This window comes from Psammomys obesus, unplaced genomic scaffold (assembly GCF_907164565.1).
Source record: "Psammomys obesus unplaced genomic scaffold, mPsaObe1.curated_primary_1811, whole genome shotgun sequence".
NCBI classification, from domain to species: domain Eukaryota; kingdom Metazoa; phylum Chordata; class Mammalia; order Rodentia; family Muridae; genus Psammomys; species Psammomys obesus.
Window position 1 is genome coordinate 62,053,668 of NW_026585644.1, and position 21,450 is coordinate 62,075,117.

General features: G+C 49.4%; 3 protein-coding genes across 10 annotated transcripts in view; 2 read left to right on the top strand and 1 right to left on the bottom strand.

Moving 5' to 3' along the window:
* The window catches only part of Cks1b (CDC28 protein kinase regulatory subunit 1B), a 4,512-nt gene extending 1,369 nt beyond the window's left edge, over positions 1–3,143 (bottom strand). Inside the window, exons 1-2 of one of the 3 annotated variants that reach the window (XM_055620886.1) lie at positions 2,988–3,143; positions 2,429–2,639 (exon numbers count right to left, since the gene is read on the bottom strand). In XM_055620886.1, coding sequence (XP_055476861.1) covers positions 2,429–2,619 — 191 coding nt within the window. In that variant the 5' untranslated portion in view covers positions 2,620–2,639; positions 2,988–3,143. Of the gene's footprint in view, positions 1–2,269; positions 2,407–2,428; positions 2,640–2,987 lie in introns of those variants that run through there. The other 2 variants (XM_055620878.1, XM_055620896.1) reach the window with 2 other exon arrangements.
* Positions 1–15,276, top strand: part of Shc1 (SHC adaptor protein 1) — a 23,962-nt gene extending 8,686 nt beyond the window's left edge. Inside the window, exons 1-13 of one of the 5 annotated variants that reach the window (XM_055620794.1) lie at positions 2,690–2,820; positions 6,663–6,830; positions 7,378–7,448; positions 7,940–8,003; positions 8,141–8,260; positions 8,650–8,703; positions 9,261–9,312; positions 9,484–9,610; positions 11,519–11,705; positions 11,789–11,858; positions 11,940–12,071; positions 12,206–12,444; positions 13,656–15,276. In XM_055620794.1, coding sequence (XP_055476769.1) covers positions 6,666–6,830; positions 7,378–7,448; positions 7,940–8,003; positions 8,141–8,260; positions 8,650–8,703; positions 9,261–9,312; positions 9,484–9,610; positions 11,519–11,705; positions 11,789–11,858; positions 11,940–12,071; positions 12,206–12,444; positions 13,656–13,784 — 1,410 coding nt within the window. In that variant the 5' untranslated portion in view covers positions 2,690–2,820; positions 6,663–6,665 and the 3' untranslated portion in view covers positions 13,785–15,276. Of the gene's footprint in view, positions 1–2,689; positions 2,821–3,869; positions 4,174–6,105; positions 6,831–7,377; positions 7,449–7,939; positions 8,004–8,140; positions 8,261–8,649; positions 8,704–9,260; positions 9,313–9,483; positions 9,611–11,518; positions 11,706–11,788; positions 11,859–11,939; positions 12,072–12,205; positions 12,445–13,655 lie in introns of those variants that run through there. The other 4 variants (XM_055620802.1, XM_055620822.1, XM_055620813.1 and 1 more) reach the window with 4 other exon arrangements.
* A 73-nt stretch (positions 15,277–15,349) lies between these two features.
* On the top strand, positions 15,350–20,543 carry Pygo2 (pygopus family PHD finger 2). Of its 2 annotated transcripts, none has more exons than XM_055620856.1 (3): positions 15,350–15,971; positions 16,370–16,419; positions 17,910–20,543. In XM_055620856.1, exons 1-3 carry the CDS (start codon positions 15,869–15,871, stop codon positions 18,972–18,974), a joined length of 1,218 nt encoding a protein of 405 aa, XP_055476831.1. In that variant the 5' UTR covers positions 15,350–15,868; the 3' UTR covers positions 18,975–20,543. The 2 variants fall into 2 exon arrangements, with proteins under 2 accessions (XP_055476831.1, XP_055476839.1); XM_055620864.1 differs by having other exon boundaries at positions 15,909–15,971; positions 16,268–16,419.
* The last annotated feature ends 907 nt before the right edge of the window (positions 20,544–21,450 follow it).

Sequence of the window (21,450 nt, forward strand, 5' to 3'; positions counted from 1 at the left end):
TGAGGCTGATTTACAGAGCGAGTTCCAGGATAGCCAAGAGAAACCTTGTCTCAAAAAAACAAAATAAATTTAAGAAACCAAACAACCAAACCACAGACGGAAACAGCAAAAACAAAAAAACAAACCAAACAAAAAACACTAAAGCAGTAACTAGTTCCTGATTATTAGGGAATTTGTATAATCTTACTATGGACTGTTCGGCAGAGGGAGCTAGAAACACAGATTTCATAAATTTTCTTTAAAAAAAAAAAGATTTTATTTTAAATAAATATGTATATGAATGCTTTATTTGCACGTGAAGAGGGCAGTAGAGGATATAGATGGTTGTGAGCCACCACGTGGTTGTTGGGAATTGAACTCGGGACCTCTGGAAAAGCAGACAGTGCTCTTAACCACTGAGCCATCTCTCCAGCCCATAAATTTTCATTAAAAAAAAAAAATATTAAAAACACAAATTAATGAGCCATCTGAGTGGAAGAATAACTGGCTATCAGACACTGATGGTACCTGTATTCCCTCCATTTCTCTATAAAGAAGAATATGTAAATGTTCATATTGAACTTCATTTTCCAACTCTTAAGGGAAATCCCATACTTTCCTAACCAAAGGTTAATGGCAAAAAAAGTTACCTGACTTGACTCAGACTACCTCAGGTAGACTGACTTCGTTGAACATGATAACGAAGATGAACTAAATGCCTCCTTTGTAGTAGTAACAAGAGAGGGGTGCCCTTCCCCACCCCTCATTCCAGTTCCAATGCCAGAAAAGAATTTCCATTCTAATGAGTCCCGGCACAAAACTATGACTTCGATGCACAGACTCAAAATGACCTTCCTTTAAACAAAAATGCCACCACTGAGCTAAAAGTTACATCTTCTGGGGGAATGAAGGCACTCATTTCTTCCCTGCCATGCAATGCAGTAAGCATTAGTTATAGACACGAAATGCAGCTGAGTACAGAAGGCAGCTGGATTGAACAAGGCTGTGGTTGCTTATCCCACCCAAGTAACAGTGCAGCCTGACCCTGCTTAGATTCTGAGACCCAGGTGGCTGATGGTTATATATTTTTGTCAGTACACATCCAGTTCTCCAGGATGTCTGAAACAGGACAAGTGAAGGAGACACAGAAAAGCTAGTTTTCATTTTATGCTCTCTAAGGAGAGATAATACAAATCAGGAAGTTGTCTTAAGGAATACAGGTCAGCGTAATATCAACCTCTGTGGGACCTTGTCCTCCCTCATTTTCAATTTAAAATCGGGGACTTGGTACTATCACATGCAAATACCTGCATGCTCAGTGCAAGAAATTTTTACAGTGCTTGGCAGATAGCCAGCACGTGGACTCTATAAATATCACACAAGCTGTTCTCTTTGCTGTGTTCTCAGGGTCTCACCTCAGGAGTTCCTCTAACAAAACTTCCCTAACCTTTCCTCTTTCTCACACCTGTGCTCAGCTAGTACACATTAACGTTCTTTCTAGAGTCAGTTTACTCCACGTTCTTTTAAAGTCTGTCTTAAGCACTGATCATACATGCCTTTGTTGTCTTGAGACAGGGTTCTATTCTGTAGTCTAGGCTGACTGGAAACTGACAATCCTGCAGCTTCCAGAATGCTGGAGATTAAAGGTGTGAGCTAGTTTACCGGCTTATCTTGCATTTTAGCAGAACACTTGAAACCTGTGTACAAAGTCATAACTGATCAACTATTTGAAGGGTATCTCCCTACGTCCAGTCTTCATGCAAGTCCTGCAAACTCTCTATTCAAAGCAAGGCTGACATACACGCTCCTTTTCTTCTTCATAAACTAATAACCACCAACCCTGAGGCTCTCTCCGAACTGTCCTTTCATTAAGAGCATGAAACTTTCAGCTATGAATTGACCACTTTCTTTCTCCCAGTAGACTTTGAGATTTTAGCAATGCGAGCAGGTCCTATTTGGCAAATTAAACTGCCGCAACAAAGTTATGCGGGTGATGGGAAAATTCCCAAAGGTGAATCTGATCGGAAACTCCAACACGCTTCTCATTTGACAGACGGCCACCTCAAAATCCCTTTCATTGTTTTACAACCTCGTTTACAGTTTGCGCATGCGCTTTGCTACTGCACCGATCCAACCCCCACCCCACCGCCCGCTAATCTCTTGCGCACGCGCCGGTTCTACACTGTTTCCTCCCCCTCCCTCGGGCAGCCCCCGGCCTAGGTAACTAACTGCTCGTGTGCTCCTTTGTGAAGGCGCACAACGTGGCTGTAGTCCCCGCGCCGGCACTAACCGGTACTCGAACTCCTCGTCGTCGTATTTGTCCGAATAGTAAATTTGTTTGTGCGACATAACGGCTCTGCCCGAGGGCGCTCAGCCCCGCGCCGCTGGCCTCCAAACAACTCCCAGCAACACGCGCTCCCACCCTCTTTGGCCTCGCGTTCAAACACACCGCCTGCACTTCCTATTGGTCTCCTCGGCCGAAGGCGGGACAGCTCCATTTGGAAGTACCCGATTGGCTGGCATAGGCGTCTCCCCGCGTCGTAAATGGAGTCGGGGCTCAGGTTTCTGAGGCGTGAGCTGGGTCAAACTAGGGTTTTCATTGGCTTCCACTGAGCCCCGTGCGTCTTCTCGCGCAGTCATTGGCTGGCGCTGGAAAGCCACTGGTAAGGGAGGGGCGGTGAGGTAGGGTCAGGGGTTAGTGAGGCCGGAAGTGAGTGTAATAAAGTTTGTCTGGGGAGGCCCTGGCCGGGGTAAAAGTTGGGGTGGTGACTTAAGCAGACAGTTGCGTGATCCGGAACCAGATCGGCCCGCGGTGCGGTGCGGAGACTCCATGCGACCCTGGTAAGTCTAGGCTTTCTCTCAGTGGCAACCCACTCCTCTTCCACCCCGGAACCCCTCTCCCAGGACCCTACTTCCGGTCTTGCTGTGTAAGTCCCGCCCTCGAGACCCCCTCCCCGGAAGTCCCACCTTTCAATTTCAAGGGGTTCCCTGAGCCCCATCTTTCTTACCGTCGCGACCACGCCCTGTCGTCCCACTTCCCTGGAAATCCCACCCGCAGAGATGTTTCCCATGTCTCCGCAACAGTCTTTTCTAGTTCTCTGAAAGTGCCTCCTCAGGATTCTCTGCTAAACCTAAATCTATCAAAAGCCTGGTTTCCAAAATGGGCAAAACCTTGGTTGTGAAAGAACGATTCGACTTTGTAGAGGTGACGCCTCTCTGTTACCCCGCCCCTCTGGCCCCGCCCCTTCCACTGTCCACGTCTGGTCCAGGGAATGTGGCGCACTCCTCTTTAGGGACTTGGCTTCTTCTCCCTGCTGGAGTTGGGTCCATGCCTCAAAATCCTGGTCTTAAGTCCTGGACGCTTCACCTGCTTCTATATCCCTCTCCATTCTTTAAGCCTTGGGCTTAGTTTTCCTGAGCGCTGGTGCTCCATCAGGTGGGAGGTTGAAATTTGTGGTTGTAAGGCAGGAGCTTATTGGCAATTTCGTTTCTCCCGTGACCTCCGAGAATGAATTAAGTTGAAGGGGCTGGCAAGGGAGTGGACGACGGAGTGGCTTCTTCAGAGACTCTTGACCCTGCCGCTCCTTTCATGGGCAGCCCCCATCCCAGAGACAGCCATAGATGTATTTTACCATGCCGGGATTGGACTAAGCATTGGTTTGTGTAAACCTAACAGGAGCGAAAGTTTTTCTGCTGTCAGAAAAAACAAAACAAAAAACTGTTTTGGAGTCAGGAGTAGGGTTTAATGTCATTTCCGTTGTTTTTAAAGACCCCTCCCCCTAACCAGATCGCTTGTTGGCAGTCATCCTGGCCCCACTTGCCCAAACTTCCCTGCTGGAAACATTCCTGAAGCCTTCGCCATTTCCTGCTATTTCCTGCCATTCCAGCTTCCTCCCTGCTGGGCTGAGGTGTTTGACGCGGCTCTCCCCCAACCCCCGTTTCCTAACTTTGGTCCGGTAGGCAATCTCCCATCTCGTTAAGCAAATTTAAAAGCTCTTGCTTTCCATTTTTCCCAATTGTGCATACCTGTTGGTCATTCCTTGCCTCTGGATATGAAGCTCCCAGAACATTCATCTCTCAAGATGAAGAAATCATAGTGTGTTTGTGTGATTGGGAATATGAGGTCGTGGCAGATTATCTCCCCCTCCTCGGCGCAAGAGCAAACGGAATGACGGAATTTCTTTTCAGGAAGAGGTGTGCTCAGTAACAGCTTTCCTGGGATGGGGACTAAGGGCAGGTGAAAGAGTGAAGCGTGGTATTTAATCAGTTTTAAGTGCTAGTTAGTAATAGTCAAACAGTTCTTATTTTTCAAAATAAACCTAGGGGTAATGAATGAATGCCAGAGGCTCTTCCTGTAAGGTTATGAGACAAACTAATTAAATAAAGACGATTAGGCGTACGACAGATCTTATATATAAAAGAGGTTTATTAGGTGGATATGGAGAGAGAGAGAAGGGAGAACAGGACATGATGGGGGAAAGAAAGAGAGGAGGGTGCACGCCGATAGAGGAAGGACCAAGAGAGCAAGAGAGAGACCACGAGTCGAGTTGTCTTTTTAAGGGGCAAGGTAACCATACCTTCCAGGTGTGGCCACCTGGCCATCGACACATGATGACATCATAAGGCAACCCAGAAGTAGGTTTTGTTCCAAAATCCTACCCCCCCCCCCCCCCCACACACACACACAGGTTTTCTCTGTACCAACCCTGACTGTCTTGGACTCTCTTTATAGACCAGGCTAGCCCGGAACTCACAGAGACCCATCTGCCTCTGCCTCCTGAGTGCTAGGATTAAAGGCGTGCACTTCACCTGGTCTACCTAAGGATAATTTGGAGGTGAGCCCGGAAGAAACTATCTCTTAGCTGGCATGGTGGCACACACCCTTAATCCCAGCACTTGGGAGACAGAGGCAGGTGGATCTCTGTGAATTCCATGCCAGCCTGGTCTACAAAACAAGTACAGTCAGAACAGTCAGTGCACACAGAGAAAACTTGTTTTGGAAAAAAAAAAAGTAAATTTTTTTTATTTGGTTATTTATTTTCTTAAGGAAATAAGTGATAGTTTATTTTGGAGCTATTTTGATTGGTCACTTTCTCTAACTTCCTGTATTGGCTTTAGCCGAGTTGTGGCAGGAAACTGTGGGCAAAGAAATAGGGTTTGGTGTTGTTATGCACTTGGCCAGATCCCAGCTTCTGGTATCCCTTTCTCCTTTCTGTCTCATTAACACAGATTTGTTTATGGCTCTGTTATCCCTTTGAGGCCTGTAGGCACCAGTTGTTTGTTTGTTTTTTCTTTCTTTTTCTCCTACCTCCAAAGCCAGCCCCATCCTGTTGGGTGGGATTTACAGCCCATAAAGAGTAAAAGTATGCCTTGTAGGGGTGGCCTGAACTCTCTATATCCTCTGGCTTTCTTCAGCAGGCCTATGGGAAAGGGGGCTTAAGAAGTCTGTTCGTCCTTTGTAGGTGACTTGTATAAACAGACTTGCTCTATCTCTTGCCTGGTAGCCACCAAATTAGCTTTTATTCCTCCAGTTTCAGTATTTCCTTTCCTCTTGGCCTGCTCCTCATCCGCTGGGGTTGCTTTCCCTTCCTCCTTCTCTGCTCTTGTCCACAGCTGCTGTGGTGTGGGCATGCTAATGGCCCAGGTGCCCTGAGCTTCCCCCTCATTCATTGTATGGTGGGGGTGGTCTGCGCTAGCCGCTGAGGGAATTTAGGTATTCAGCCAGGACTGGAAAGGAAACGCTAAATTTGAAGTCTCTCCCCCTTCCACACACACACCTTTTCCACCCTCAGCAGCTTCTGTTTCCTTCCTTATCCCTCCTAGCTGTCCCTGGCTTCCTGCTCTCCTTGGCTTGCCCTTGTCGGTTTGGATTGATCCAGAGTTTCTTTTAACTCCTTGCTTTCTTTTTCCATCTTTCTTTCTGCCTGGCACCTTCCTCCTCCCCAGACAGATTAACAGTTGTTTGTATTGGGCAGGGTAGATTGGCCTGGCTAGCACAAATCGTGTAGGGAGTTGTCTCAGCCCCTTTGAGCCTGTGAGTCAGCACTGTCCTGGGGATTGGTCTCTCTCCTTAGTTCCCCGCCCCTGGGGAGGAGCCAGTCAGCTCTGGGTCCAGCCTGTACTCCTCAGCCATAAGAGGTTTCCTCGCGGGGCTTGACAAGGATGTGGTCTGAAATTGTCTAGGTCTGACGTGGGAGAGCAGAGGCCACTTGTCCTTCGCCTCCCTAGGTCTTCTGTTATCACCCGGCTGCTGAGGTCAGACCAGGCTAAGGGCCTGGGGATGCCCCCTGCCTGGCCCCCTTGCCTGAATTGGCAGGGGGGCCGGGCCAGGCAGCAGCCCCCCTTCTCACCTAGCCATGGATCTTCTGCCCCCCAAGCCGAAATACAACCCACTTCGAAATGAGTCTCTGTCGTCGCTGGAGGAGGGGGCTTCAGGGTCTACCCCCCCGGAGGAGCTGCCTTCCCCATCAGCCTCATCCCTGGGACCCATTCTGCCTCTGCCGGGGGACGATAGTCCGACTACCCTGTGTTCCTTCTTTCCCCGGATGAGCAACCTGAAGCTGGCTAATCCTGCCGGGGGTCGCCTGGGGCCCAAGGGGCAGCCAGGAAAGGCTGCTGAAGATGGGGAAGGGAGTGCAGGGGCAGCAGCCCTTCAGGACTCAGGCCTCTTGCCCCTCCTCCAGGACATGAACAAGCTGAGTGGAGGCGGTGGTCGCAGGACTCGAGTAGAAGGGGGCCAGCTGGGGGGCGAGGAGTGGACCAGACACGGGAGCTTTGTCAATAAGCCCACTCGAGGCTGGCTGCATCCCAACGACAAAGTCATGGGACCTGGGGTTTCCTACTTGGTTCGGGTGAGTGAACATCCTCCTTTCCACTCCTTCCCATACCCCTTCCAGTTCCTCTGCTCACTCCAGATTTGCCATTCTCCCAGTTTTAAACCTGCTGCATCCCTTCTCCAATTCTCTGCCCTTATGCTCTATCCAGCCTGGGAATCTTCTGCCTAAGGTCCCCTTTCCTTTTTTGGTCCTCCCCTACCCCCCCAGCTTACACAATGCCCAAACACACTAGCTGCTTTCAGTAAGAGTTGTATGAAAATGACTTCTTGATTCTTTCCTCTAGACAACTCCCTTTGCCAAATGTCACTCCATCCCACCCAATGGCTGCTACTCCTCTCACAGTCTCTCCACAGTGCATGAAGGTCCTCTTTGGTGGCCTTTTTTTTCAACTTTCCCTTTTGCCATATACCTATGGGGTGGTGGCCCCCAACATTGGGAAGGGTACTTCACCTTAACTTCCCTTAGGGACTACATAGGGTAAAGCCCTAGAACCTTCAGCAAAGGGCTGGGCAATGGGGGTGTGGGAGGGGGACAGCTGATCCCTTCTTCCCTTCCCCCACAGTACATGGGTTGTGTGGAGGTCCTGCAGTCAATGCGAGCCCTTGACTTCAATACCCGGACTCAGGTCACCAGGTTAGTGGGGAGTCTTAGGATCAGTGAGGTTACAGAGGTCTCAATAAGGGAGAGGAGGGAAGCTGGGTATTTGGTGGTGGTGCTGGTGGTGACTTCTCATAGGTGGTCAAGAGAATTGAGAGAAAGTTACAGAAGTAAGTGACTGAAAAGAGCCAGCTTTGTCCTGGAGCACCCCCTTACCAGTCCAGCTTTGGAAACTGGGGGAAGATGGACTAGAAAAGGCGGGGGTAGGAGGTTGCTGCTGCTTTGGGGAAGGGAATGGAACATTTGGTAGCTGGGAAGAGGTAGGGCTATAGCCATTGAGGCCCTAACCCAACCAGCCAGGAAGCAGCCCTCAGTGTCATCAAATATTAAAGCCCTTAATTCAATCCACCACAACAAAGAGCCTGGAGTGCTCTGGGAGTCTGGCCTGGTCTTCCCTTCCCCCAGCACTGTGGCAGCCCCAGCCAGTGGGAGGCCAGTGGTGGGTCTGAGTACCCCTGTTTCTCCAGGGAGGCCATCAGTTTGGTGTGTGAAGCTGTGCCTGGTGCCAAAGGGGCGATAAGGAGGAGAAAGGTATATGTGGTTGGGAGGTTTATGTTAGAGCTGGGAGTTGGGAGGGCAGGGGGAAAGCAAGTGCATGTGGGAAGCAGACAGGAGTGTTTCCTGGTTCTGGGAAAACTCAGACTCTGAGACTCTGGGCCCTTTCCTAGCCCTGTAGCCGCCCTCTCAGCTCTATCCTTGGGAGGAGTAACCTGAAGTTTGCTGGAATGCCAATCACTCTCACTGTGTCCACCAGCAGCCTTAACCTCATGGCAGCAGACTGCAAACAGGTGGGTAGGGCTCAGGAAAGAGACCAGAGACAGTTATGGGAGGGTCAAGGGGGGCCCTGAAGGCCAAAAACTTGGAGTCCTCAGGAGCAACTGGAAAGTAGAGAAGGGAGAAATTAGAAGGGTTGGGTATGTTCAATGTCAGCACGCAGGAGGCAGAGGCAGGGGGATTTCTTTGAGTTCCAGGCCATCCAGGGCTTGTACGTCACTCCACAAAAGAAAGAAAGAAAGAGGAAGAAAGGAAGGAGAAGAAAAGAATCGAATCTAGGGTAAAAAGCCAAGAGAATGAGACTGGGGCTCCAAGGTTCTGAGTTGGGGTGACAGTATACACTGACTCCTGAGACTGCCTGACACTTACCATTCCCTTCTTCCCCGTCCCCTGCCCTCATCAGATCATTGCCAACCATCACATGCAATCTATCTCATTCGCGTCTGGTGGGGATCCGGTGAGTTGGGGAACAGGAAAGATGGGGGTGGGGAATAAGAGACTAGAGGCTAAAAAGACACTGACTAGAGGCTGGTCATGGTGGCACACACCTTTAATCCCAGACTCAAGAGGCAGGTGACTATCTTGAGTTCCAGGATGGCCAGGTCCATTTAGAGAAATCCTGTCTCAAGGAACCAAAAGTGGGGGTCTGGAGAGATGGCTCAGAGGTTAAGAGCACTGGCTGTTCTTCCAAAGGTCCTGAGTTCAATTCCCAGGTAGTCCGTAACCATCCATAAAGGGATCTGGTGTCCTCTGCTGGCATGCAGTCAGAACACCGTACGTATGTATGTATGTATGTATAAATAAATAAATAGGTGGCTAAATAAACAAGTAAATAGGTAGATAAATAAATATTAAAAAAGAAGAAACCAAAAGAGGGAGGAGGGAGAAAGTACTGACTAAAGAAGTGGGGGTGCTAGGATTGTGGAAGTATCTGAAAAGGATAGTCTTGGTGGGTCAAGAGTGAGGCGGAGTTGTGAAGTCTAGCTAATCAGTCTTTGAACCTACTCTCTCTAGGACACAGCTGAATATGTTGCCTATGTTGCCAAAGATCCTGTGAACCAGAGAGGTGAGGCTTGCGGGCAGCACTGGCTGTAACCAGTATGGGAAAGTGTGGGATCACTTTTCCTTATTCTTAGCAGTTATACTTGAAAGGGCTATTCTACTGAGAAGGATTGCGGGTGGGGCTCCTGTCCATATGTCCTCTCAGAGCTTACCAGTGGTTTCTGTTGTGCCCCAGCCTGCCATATCCTCGAGTGCCCTGAAGGGCTTGCTCAGGATGTCATCAGCACCATCGGTCAGGCCTTTGAGCTGCGCTTCAAACAGTATCTCAGGAATCCACCCAAGCTGGTCACCCCACATGACAGGTAAGCTGGTGGAAAGACTGTTAGGCCCCTCAGACTACTGTTGTGAAGTAGGTTTTTTCTTCCATGCCTGAGCTCCTAGGGGCTCAGCAAAGGTAATGACCCGTGTGCCCCTGTTCCCTTTCTGCTATGTTAACCTGTCCAGGCTCATCAAGAAAGTCTCTGAGGGCCGTGCGTGCCGCAGGGACAGCTTCTTCCTTTTGTTTGCCGTGGGTGGGGTTATATTCCAGCACCCTCCGCTAGGTTGCTTTTTCTGACTGGATGAACTTTTAAATTCTCAGGTGCCTCACTTTTGGCCTGTCTCTGTATTCTTGTACACTTTTATTCTTCTAAAAGATTTATTTTTATTTTATGCATTTATGTGTTTTACTGCACGTATATAAGTATACACTGCCTGTGGAAGTCAAAGAGGGCATTAGATACCCAGGAACTAGAATTACAGGTGTTTCTGAGCTGCCATGTGAGCTCTAGGAACCAAACCTGGGTTCTCTTCAAGATCAGCAATGTTCTTAACGACTGAACACCTTACTCCCTCATTATTGTTCTGTGAATTCCTGCCTCTAAAGGTCATTAAGAATCTGGATTTTTTTTAAATAATTTATTTAATTTTTATTTTATGTCCATTAGTGTAAAGGTGTCAGATCCCTTGGAATTGGTGTTATAGACAGTTGGGAGCTGCCCTGTGGGTGCTAGGAATTGAACCCAGGTCCTTTGGAAGAGCAGGTAGTGCTCTTAACCACTGGGCCTTCTCTCCAGCCCAAGAATCTGGATTTTAATCACATGTTTAATCCCAGCTCTTGGGAGGCAGAGGCAAGTGGATCTTTGAGTTCTAAGCCAGCCTGATGTACAGAGTGGTCTCTGAGTTCCAGGACAGCCAGGGTTACACAGAGAACTGTGTTTAAAAAAAAAAAAAAAAAAAAAAAAAAACCTCTAGCTTAAGAGAATATATTTTTCCTTTTTTGTGCATGTGTATATGTTTGTGTGCGTGGAGACATATGTTGGTGTGTGTTGTGTGTATGTAGAAGTTGATGTCAGTTGTTTTCCTCTATTGCTTCACACTTTGTTTATTGAGGCAAGATCTCTTGCTAACCTGGAGCTTTCCAGATACAGCTAGCAGCAACCAGCTTGCTCTGGATCCTGTCTCTGCCGCAAGAGTGCTGGGATTACTGGTGGCCATGGTTGTACAGGTGGCCTGGCTTGTACATGGGATCTGGTGACCTGGGCTTTGATCATTACATTTTATCCACTGAGCTATTTCCCGAGTCCCAGCATCTCTTACCTGAGATCGCTATGCTTTCTTCCTTAAAGTTTCTTTTTTTTTTTTTGGAAATTATTTTTTTTAAAGATTTATTTATTTTATGTATATGAATGTTCTATTTGCATTCACACCTACCAGAAGAGGGAATCAGTTCACATTATGGATGGTTGTGAGCTACCATGTGGTTGCTGGGAATTGAACTCATGACCTTTGGAAGAGCAGACAGTGCTCTTAACCACTGAGCCATCTCTCCAGCCCTTCCTTAAAGTTTCAAGAGAGAGACAGTGTGGCCATTGAGGACTCTGTATATTAGACTGTTCTGGATATCCCTTTTGTTCCGTAGTGCTTCCATCCCTCTTAGGAGTTGGCATAGCTGTCAAAAGTCAGAGGTTTTTGGCTCAAAACAAAATTAAATCTCAACTCTGCCTCCTTTCATTTGAGAGACCTTGTATAAATCTCTCTACAACCTCTGATTTTTATTTCTATTTTTAAAATTGTGGAAGGAATTTTATAATTCCTCATAGGGTTATAGCCTTATAGGGTTATAGCACCAAGCCTCAGGGTTGACCCATAGTATATGCCTGTTCTTGTCATTTTCTGGGTCTGTTGGCCACATCATTACACCCACCTCCTCACTAATCCTTCCTTCTCAGAATGGCTGGCTTTGATGGCTCAGCTTGGGATGAGGAGGAAGAAGAGCCACCTGACCATCAGTACTACAACGACTTTCCGGGAAAGGAACCTCCTCTTGGTGGGGTGGTAGACATGAGGCTTCGGGAAGAGGCTGCTCGACCCACTCTCCCTGGTGCCCAGATGTCCAGCCATTTGGGAGCTACACTGGTAAGCTGCCAGGATGGCGATACTCTTAAGTCTAGGGTGGGCGTGGTTGGCCTGGGTCTCAGGAGATTTCTTCCTTCTTGCAGCCTATAGGACAGCATACTACAGGAGACCATGAAGTCCGTAAGCAGATGCTGCCTCCACCACCCTGCCCAGGTGTGAACAGTTTGCTGAAAGGGATAGGCATGAGTACAGAAGGCAGGGCCAGGATTGATGTAGTCCGTCTTTCTTTAATAGGCAGAGAACTCTTCGATGACCCCTCTTATGTCAACATCCAGAATCTAGACAAGGCCCGGCAAGCTGGGGTTGGGACAGGGCCACCAAATCCTTCTGTTAATGGCAGTGCACCCCGAGACCTCTTTGACATGAGTGAGTTTCTTGTAGCTCCACCTTCCTTTGTTCCTTCTTTTCTGCCTATTCACTCTCACCTGGTTTCCCACACTGAGTCTGGGTCTTGGGTGTATGTTGGACCAGTTCTCTTAGTCATGCCTCTATATCCCTAGAGCCCTTTGAAGATGCGCTTCGGGCACCTGCACCTCCCCAGTCCATGTCTATGGCTGAGCAGCTCAAAGGGGAGTCCTGGTTCCATGGGAAGCTGAGCCGGAGGGAGGCTGAAGCGCTGCTGCAGCTCAACGGGGACTTCTTGGTGCGGGAGAGCACAACCACACCTGGCCAGTACGTGCTCACTGGCCTGCAGAGCGGGCAGCCCAAGCACCTGCTTCTGGTGGACCCCGAAGGTGTGGTGAGTATGGCAGAGGTATAGGAAGGGGTGGCAGGAAAAGTACCTTTCCTCTTCTTACTGCTTTCTAGATTTTATTCACTAGAGGCTTTCTAGAGGCCTCCTTTGTTCTTTAGATACTTGTATCTAAGCCAGCATTTGGCTTAAGGTTCCTTCCTGCTATCCCTGAGTCTGAGCTGTGTTCTTTTCAGTTCTGACCAGTCCTCAAATCCCAGACCTTAAGTCTACCAGCACTAAAGAGTGCTTATCTGATCTGTGCCCCTGTTGCTAAGTGAAGAAATGACCCCGGAAAGGTAGTGATGTGCAATGTTAGGTGGTTGGGGGCTAGAGACCCCAAATTTCCTCTTCCAAGAGGAATCAGGAGTCTCCCTAGCTTCTTAAGTATAAACTCGTGTCCTTTTTTCTTTTTTAAAATCTAACCTGCCTTGCTATTCTGTACAACCTTGGTTTCTTTTCTTTTTTTCTTCCTTTTGTTGTTTTGTATTTTTCAAGACAAGGTTTCTCTGTATAGCCCTGGCTGTCTTAGAACTCCTTTTGTGTACACCAGGCTGCCCTTGAACTCAGAGATCCACCTGCCTCTCACTCCCAAGTGCTGGGAGTTAAGGCGTGCACCACTACCACCCTGCTTGGTTTCTTTTCTTTTCCTCCTCTTCTTTTTTGTTTTTCGAGACAGGGTTTATCTGTGTAGCCTTGGCTGACCTGGACTCAAGATTTGCAGACCAGGCTGGCCTCTGCCTCCTTAAGTGCTGGGATTAAAGGCATGTGCCACTACCCCCTGGCTGTTTTTTTTTTTGTTTGTTTGTTTTCTTCTTAACCTTTTTTTCATGTTTTTATATTGTATATTCTCCTTTGAGACATACCAGCTTTCAAGTCAGAAGTTTGTTTGTTTTTTTTTAATTTTTTTATTTATTATTAATTATTTATTACAATTTATTCACTTTGTATCTGGGCTGTAGCCCCTCCCTTGTCTCCTCCCAGTACCACTCTCCCAAGTCAGATGTTTTACTGGTGTCAGCTTCCATGGTTTCTAGTTCATATTTCCTTCATCTTCTCTCAGTTCACTGACATACCCTTTCCCACCCGTATGACTGTTTTCTCTGTGAAGAAGCTGAGATAATCATGGCTGACCTGCCCCCATCTTCCTCAGTCTTGGGGCTAAGGTCTTACTGAAGCCTTAAGTTGAACTGTGACCCTCTTATTTCCCACCTTCCCAGGTTCGGACAAAGGATCACCGCTTTGAGAGTGTCAGTCACCTCATCAGTTACCACATGGACAATCACCTGCCCATCATCTCTGCGGGCAGCGAACTGTGTCTACAGCAACCTGTGGATCGGAAAGTGTGATCTTCCTTAGCCCTTCCTAGAGGGTGCTCCCCACTCCCCCCAACCGTGTTCTCCAACTCATGAAACCTCTGTTCTGTGGGTCTGGCCTTGGGTGGGAGCTGGGAGCAGTGTGGATACAGGGTTTAGTGTCCACCTGAGAGAGAGGGTTTTAGTTAGGAGCCTGGGGTAGCATCCTGATTCTGCCCAAACCTCACCAAAGTATTAATGTACAGAGTGGTCCCTTGCCTGGGCCTTGCCTGTGCCAACCTGATGCCCTTCCCCCAAAGGGTGGGCTTTTATAATGGAAAATGCCCTGTGGTGATGGGCCCATTGGAGCAATTGCCCTTCGGGGGAAGGGAATAATCATACCTCTGGTTTACCCCTGGTCCCTCTTAATACATCCTACTCCCTATGCACCCCTTAAAACTTTGTGCCTTTGACTATTGTAGGTCTGCAGATACTTTATGCAAAGAGCTCTCAGGCCCTTCAGTTGGGATGGGTTGCTGACACCGTGGCTTCTTGAGCCCTGTCCTGCACCCTCTCCTGTGTTTAGGGACAACAGGGGCAGGAGTGGCAGCTATCTCCTCTGTCTTTTGGATGTGTAGCCCTTGCCTTTAATCACAGCACTCAGGAAGCAGAGGCAGGAGGATTTTTGAGGCCAGCCTGGTCTACAACAGAGTGAATTCCAGGACAATCAGGGCTACATAGAGAGGCCTTTCTCCAAAAACCAAAAAGAGAGCTTGCCCTAGAGCCTCCCTCTTGGTGGTGGAGAGTGGAATGACAGGATTGGACCCCTGCCTTGCTCACTGCCTCCTAGCTTCAATCCCTTTCCCCCAAGGCATCTGTATACATTTCTTAAGCCTGCCCCTCTCATATCTGCATGTGTGTTATAGTCTACAGCCAAAGTACAGCCCTTCTGACTACAACCCCAGCCGGCCTCCCTCCTTTGGGATGGGTGTGTGTGCAGTCAGCCTTCAGGTGGGTTTTGTGGAGGCTCTGAGCCTGAAGCAGTAGACAATCCCCAGTACCATGTGTAGATCTGGAACTGCACTCTCTCTTTTCTAAACTTGCATATATTTTAGGGCTATAGATTTCTTTTCTTGGTTTTGTTTTCATTGCTTACTTTTGAGCACAAAATTCTGATAATTGAATAATCGATTACATTTATACATCACCTCATTGAGTTTTCCAAACCTTTTTTTTTTTTTTACAACTGTTGGGATTTTACTCCCTGGCCTAAAAGTAACTAGGACAAGATTCTTTTTTCCTTCTTCCACAAGAGACCTGAGCAGAAGTTTGAACAGTGTTGTGGAGTCATGATGTGAAAGCTTACTTTAGATCCTACCCTCCGCTTGCAGGCCTGTGAGACCTGCTGTGACAGAAACCGTGCAAGCTCATTCTGTGGACCTTGTGGACAGGGGTCAACTGGTTTTTAATCTCGCCTCGCCAATTTTTGGTTTGGATATCTTATACCAAAGGGAAATAGCCTTCATTAAAATTCCTATTTCTTCTACCTCGGCTTCTCAACACCTCTGGAAAGTCTGATTGATGAGGCCCCATCAGTGGGAGGTGGCGGGGAAACTCACCGGGAAGCTGGAGTGGGCTCAAAGCCAGCGCTGCTTATCTACGGGGGTCTGTGGGGATTTGGGAAGCAGGGAGGCTGCGCGGTATGGATGTATCTTCAAGGCTACTGGCTATCAGTGGGAAGGGGCGTGTCTGGACCGCCCCCAGGCCCACGGGAGGGCTTGCGACCCATGAGTGGAGAGTCCCACACAGCCACGGGGCCAGCTGGGGCAACGGAGGAGTGGCCTAGCCAGGCCCAGCCTTCCTGGATGCGGCATCTGAGCCCTCCCCAGCTTTCCCTCTCCACCGCGCTAGGTGGTGGCGACCCGTTGGAGTTCCGGTTCCGGTTGCTGTGGCCGCGGGCGGGCCGTGCGTCTGGAGCAGGCGTGCAGTTGGTGCTCTGTGCTGTCCCCCTCAGCGTGACTAGCGCTGGCTGCAGCTCGGGGCTGGGGGCCAGCGGCGCCCCAGACTCCCCTCTGGGCGATGGTGCGGCCTGAGGACGCCTCCATCCCCCGCCGACGCTGACTCTGGTCCCCCAATCCATGGCCGCCTCGGCGCCGCCCCCACCGGACAAGCTGGAGGGAGGCAGCGGCCCCGCACCGCCCCCCGCGCCGCCCAGCACCGGGAGGAAACAGGGCAAGGCCGGTGAGAGCGCAGAGAGGGGCGGGAGCTGTGGAGGCCCAGGACCCTGGAACCTTGGGTGGAAGGGTTGGGGGATGGGAGAGGTTGCCAAGGAGCCTGGAGGTAGCCTCAGGAAAGAAGGTTTTGTGGTTGGGGACAGGTGTCACAGGTTACTTCAGGCGTTGGAGTGACACAGATTTCAGAAAACATGGAGTCTGGTAGTTTCGAGAGATGGGTTATCTTTGATTTCAAGGAAGCTGCAGCTGAGAGTGTAGTCATACTAGTCATTTTTTGTATTTCACCCCTGTTTCTTAAATAAGTAAGCAAGTGTACGTGGTAGAGTCTGGAGAGTGGCTGGGAGGAAGGAGACTATAGAAACCTCAGGAAAACTTGCCTCCGTCTGCCCATTACTGCTCTTCCAGGTCTGCAAATGAAGAGCCCTGAAAAGAAGCGCAGAAAGTCCAACACTCAGGTAAGCAGGGATATGTGGTGGGAGTATTTCCGGGAAGCCCTCCTACCTTACCTAGCTGTCTTCCCGTGCCCCTTCTGTGCAGGAAAAAGACTAAGTGGAAATACCCTTCTCTTTCCTATCCTAGTTCTGTCTTGATGACAGCATTTAGCTCGGGCTTGCCTTTTTTTTTCCCCTTCCTTTTTGAGACAAGGTCTCATGCATCCCGGACTAGCTTCAGATTTGCTGTGTAGCTAAGGATGACTGTGAATCTATGATCCTCCTGCTTTCACCTTCCAAAGTTGTGGGGTTACAGCTGTGCACTGCCATACTGGCTTTCTGTAGTGCTGGGTGCCCTCAGGATAAGTGCTGGCTGTCCGTGAAGACCAAAAGAAAGGGTCAAGTTCCCTAGAACTGGAGGTGCAAACATCTGTGAGCCGCCTCGTGGGTGCTGGGAACAGAACCCAGGGCTTCTGCGAGAGCAGCAAGTGCTCACAAAGCTGTGAGCCATTTCTCCAACCTGTATTTCTACTTTTTCTGAGAAAAGGTGCCCAGCCTGGCTGTGATGTCTTGGATTGCCTGTCTCAATCTCCCAAGTACAGGCATTACTGGAATGCATCACCAAGCCCAGCTTACTGAGTCTTTTCTAGGGGTCATAGTAATGCTGCAATGCTTTAACAGTTGTTTCTGATGTAAAAATTGAGAAAATAAGAGGCTTTTAAAAAGTTGAATATTGGGGCCGATGCCTTTAATCCCAGCACATGAGGCAAAAGGGGCAAGCAGATCTCAAGTTTTCAAGGCCAGGCTGGTCTACAGAGGGAGTTCTAGGACAGCCAGGGCCACACAGAGAAACCCTGTCTCAAAAAGTCATAAATAATAAATACAGTACTGGGTGCTAGCCTGGCTAGCATGCACAAAGGCCTGTGTTCTCACCCTAGCACTGCATAAACCAGGTAGGTGCAGTGGTTCATATCTGCCCTAGTATTCCAGAGGCTGAGACAGGAGGACAAGGAGAGGGAGAAGTTTTCAAGGTTATCCCCAGTTACAACTGAGCTTGAGTGAGCCTGAGTTATATAAGACACCATCTTAAAAAAATATATCTGCTTTGAGGCCAAACCTGGATTTTGGTGTGATTTTTGTCTGTATTCCCTTTTACTATGTTTAATTACATGTATGTAAGAGTACAAGTGCTGAAAAAAGCCAGAAGTGTGATCCCTCTGGAGCTGGAGGTATAGGCGTTGAGCCCTCCAACATGGTTTCTGGGAATAAAACTCATTCTCTTGCCCACTGAGCTATCTCAGTGGCTAAACCACCTCTAGCCTTATCTACTTGGCTTTTGTTGTGTTGTTTTTTTACAAACAGTGTTGTTGCACTGTATGCTCTGCCTTCTACCCTCTGAGGTCAGTTACAATTTTGCGTCCGAGTTGCACCAGCCTCCAAAGAGTACATTATGTTTGTGGTGCTCTCCTGGTTTGGCTCTATGTCTTTTATTGTCTCCCTTCTGTTTTCACCAGGGTCCTGCATACTCTCATCTGACAGAGTTTGCACCACCCCCAACTCCTATGGTGGATCATCTGGTTGCTTCCAACCCTTTTGAGGATGACTTCGGAGCCCCTAAGGTGGGGGGTACAGGCCCTCCATTCCTTGGCAGTCCTGTGCCCTTTGGAGGCTTTCGTGTACAGGGGGGCATGGCAGGCCAGGTACCCCCAGGCTATGGCACTGGAGGAGGAGGGGGTCCCCAGCCACTTCGACGACAGCCCCCTCCTTTTCCTCCCAACCCTATGGGTCCAGCTTTCAGTATGCCTCCTCAGGGTCCTGGTTATCCACCCCCAGGCAACATGAACTTTCCCAGTCAACCCTTCAACCAGTCTCTGGGCCAAAACTTTAGCCCACCTGGTGGGCAGATGATGCCAGGCCCAGTGGGGGGATTTGGTCCCATGATCTCACCCACCATGGGACAACCTCCTAGAGGGGAGCTGGGTCCTCCTCCTCTCCCCCAACGCTTTGCCCAACCAGGAGCACCTTTTGGACCTCCTCTTCAGAGACCTGGCCAGGGACTCCCCAGCCTGCCTCCCAACACAAGTCCCTTCCCTGGTCCAGACTCTGGCTTTCCTGGCCCTGGTGGTGAGGATGGCGGAAAGCCCTTAAATCCACCTGCCCCCACTGCCTTTCCCCAGGAGCCCCACTCAGGCTCCCCGGCTGCTGCTGTTAATGGGAATCAGCCTAGTTTTCCCCCCAGCAGCAGTGGGCGAGGTGGGGGCACTCCAGATGCCAACAGTTTAGCACCCCCTGGCAAGGCCGGAAGCGGCGCAGGGCCCCAGCCTCCCCCCGGCCTGGTATACCCTTGTGGTGCCTGTCGGAGTGAGGTGAATGATGACCAGGATGCCATTTTGTGTGAGGCCTCATGCCAGAAGTGGTTTCACCGTGAGTGCACCGGCATGACAGAGAGTGCCTATGGCCTGCTAACCACTGAGGCCTCTGCGGTCTGGGCCTGTGATCTCTGCCTCAAGACCAAGGAGATCCAATCTGTCTACATCCGAGAGGGCATGGGGCAGTTGGTGGCTGCTAACGATGGGTGACTCCAATGGCCTGGGGAAGTGCGCATTTCCCACCATGCTCTTGCAGAGTGATCATGTAGCTCTCGCTCCTTGTTTTCCACTGGCATCCCATCCCCCTGGAGCAGAAACTTGGTTCCTGGAAGCAGAGAAGGAACTGAGGCGGGCAGGCAGAAGAGCCTGGGTTGCTTGCTTTATTTCTGGGAACTTGTACACTGAGACCTTCATAGATCCAGGAATCTAAAGCCCCCTGAGCAGAGCCAGCTCTGGAGTCTTAACGAGGCTGCAAGAGAAAAGGGGCTGGAGGAAGTTTCGAGGCCAAGGAGTTCCTGTGGACAGATGACAGATGACCCTAACACCTGTGCCTACCATACCTGTGCAGCCCCACAGCTTCAGCTCTAGCTCTTGGAGTCACGAGGTTTCTTCATTCCCTGAGATACAGCCCCTTTTATGGGTTCTGGAAACAAATGGGGATTTCTCTTTTTCTGTTTTTCCCTTTGCTTCCCCTGGACCTACCGTACTCCTTTCCCCTCAGAGCACCAAATACCGTGAAGAAGCAGGAGAGGTCCTGACTGGGGCAGGTGTGTACCTGGGGCTTCTAAAGACTGTAAAGAGAGGCTGAGAAGACGTCTATACCAAAGTCATGGGTCCACCTCAGCTTCTCTTGTGCTTTTCACTCAGTGACCGTGTTTTTGCCAAAAATTGGGATATATGGTCTATCTGACAATATTTAACAAAGTTTGGGGTCCCCTTGAAGTGTGGACGGGAGGTATAGCCCCCTTTCTCCCCACCCATCTTGTATACGTTCTTCAACTCTCTGTGCCCTCATTTCCTCTGTCTTGGGAAAGTTTGGAAGCATGAAGCCCTTTCACCTCATTCCTTCCCCCATCCAAGTGAAGCCCTGTCATGGCTTTGGAGGAGGTGGGAGTGGGCAGCAGGATCCTCAAAGCCATGGGACTAAAGCTAAGAGAACCTGAAGTTTTCTGCTTGCTATTTTTTACCCTATGATGTTGTGTTGGGCCTGGTGATGCAGCACCTAGGTTTGGTTTATTTTTATTTTTGTAGCACTCTGCCAGTGATGGGATTGAGGCTGACCAGGAGGCCCCCAGCTGCTCTTACCTCTTTCCAGCTAGCCCATATTCCCATTCCTCAACTGGGTGGGGAAGAAAAGCTTGGGTGTAGCCCTCTTGAGAGAGCTTGAGGTACCCAGTACTAGGCATGTTGCCGAAGGCTGCCCTCTGTAATGTCCTACCACTCATGATCCCTGCACATGGAAAAGAGAAGACACTCTGAGGTGACAGCCTTTGAAGCTGAGGAAGACAAGAGTGAGCCTGCCTCTTCCTCTGTTCCTCCCCCCACGCCTAAACTACATGAGCAGCCTCTGCTTAATTTTGTGTTGTGCTGTGGTTCTGTTTGCCCCTATTACCTGTTGCTACTTTTGTGTTGTCTCCATGGTTTGTAAAATGCTCCCAGGGAGGGTTCCTCCCCTTGTTCCTCTCTGTGACTTTTTGGAAGAAAGTGGGTTGGCAGAGACATGGTTTCAGGATCTTTTTGTATGGTTGGATTAATAAAATGACTTGAAAATCCAAACAAGGACTCCTTTGTTAATCTGCAAGGATGCTGGGATAAGCCCAGGTCACAGCTAGGAGGATGCCTAGAGGGCAAGGCTGTCCCTGCTCCACATTGTGTCCTTGGTGTGGGAACCATTGCACTTCTTGGGCTGTTAGCCAGATAGAGCTGGAGTCAGGGCCTCTGACATCAGTGCTTGAGCTCAGACTTAAGCCTGTGTCCCTACCTTTCAGCAACTACCCTTAGCGGATTTATTTCAAAAATTTATTTTGGGGTGCCCATGGAGATAGGTGAAGATACTTTTGGCTAAATCTGAGAACTTGGGTTCAATCCCCTGAACCCATGTAGTAGGAGAGAACTGATTTGGCAGCTTGTCCCCTGACAGCAATGTGTGCTATGGCATGTGAGCTTCCTGCTGGGGGGATGGCTCAGCAGTTCAGAGTACTTGCTGTTCTTAGGACCTAGGTTCAATTCCCAGCAGCACATGGCAGTTCACAACCATGTGACTAGTTCCAGGGGATTCACTATCTATAGACACACTGGAAAACACTCATACACATAAAATTTTAAAAACATTTCAGATGCTTAATTTTCCATGCATATTACAATGCTCCACTATAGAGTAATATCCAGCCCTAAATTTAATTTGTGGATGCTTTACTGCCTCTTTTTGTTTGTTTAGTTTCGGATTTGTTCAGTGTCCATTTGTGGCACAGGCAGGTCTTACCAGAAGGTGCTAGATAGTTGGCATCTGGAGTGCTCCCACCTCGATCGCTGCTGCTGGGAGGAAATTTAGGCTGATTCCCATAAACAGCCGCAGGGGTAAGGAAGTGGGGCCAGGTGGATTCAAGGGCTTTCCGCTGTCCTCACCACCAGGGCCAGGAAAGCCAGGATCTGGACCAGGGAAGGGACATGTCCTGGGATTATAGCC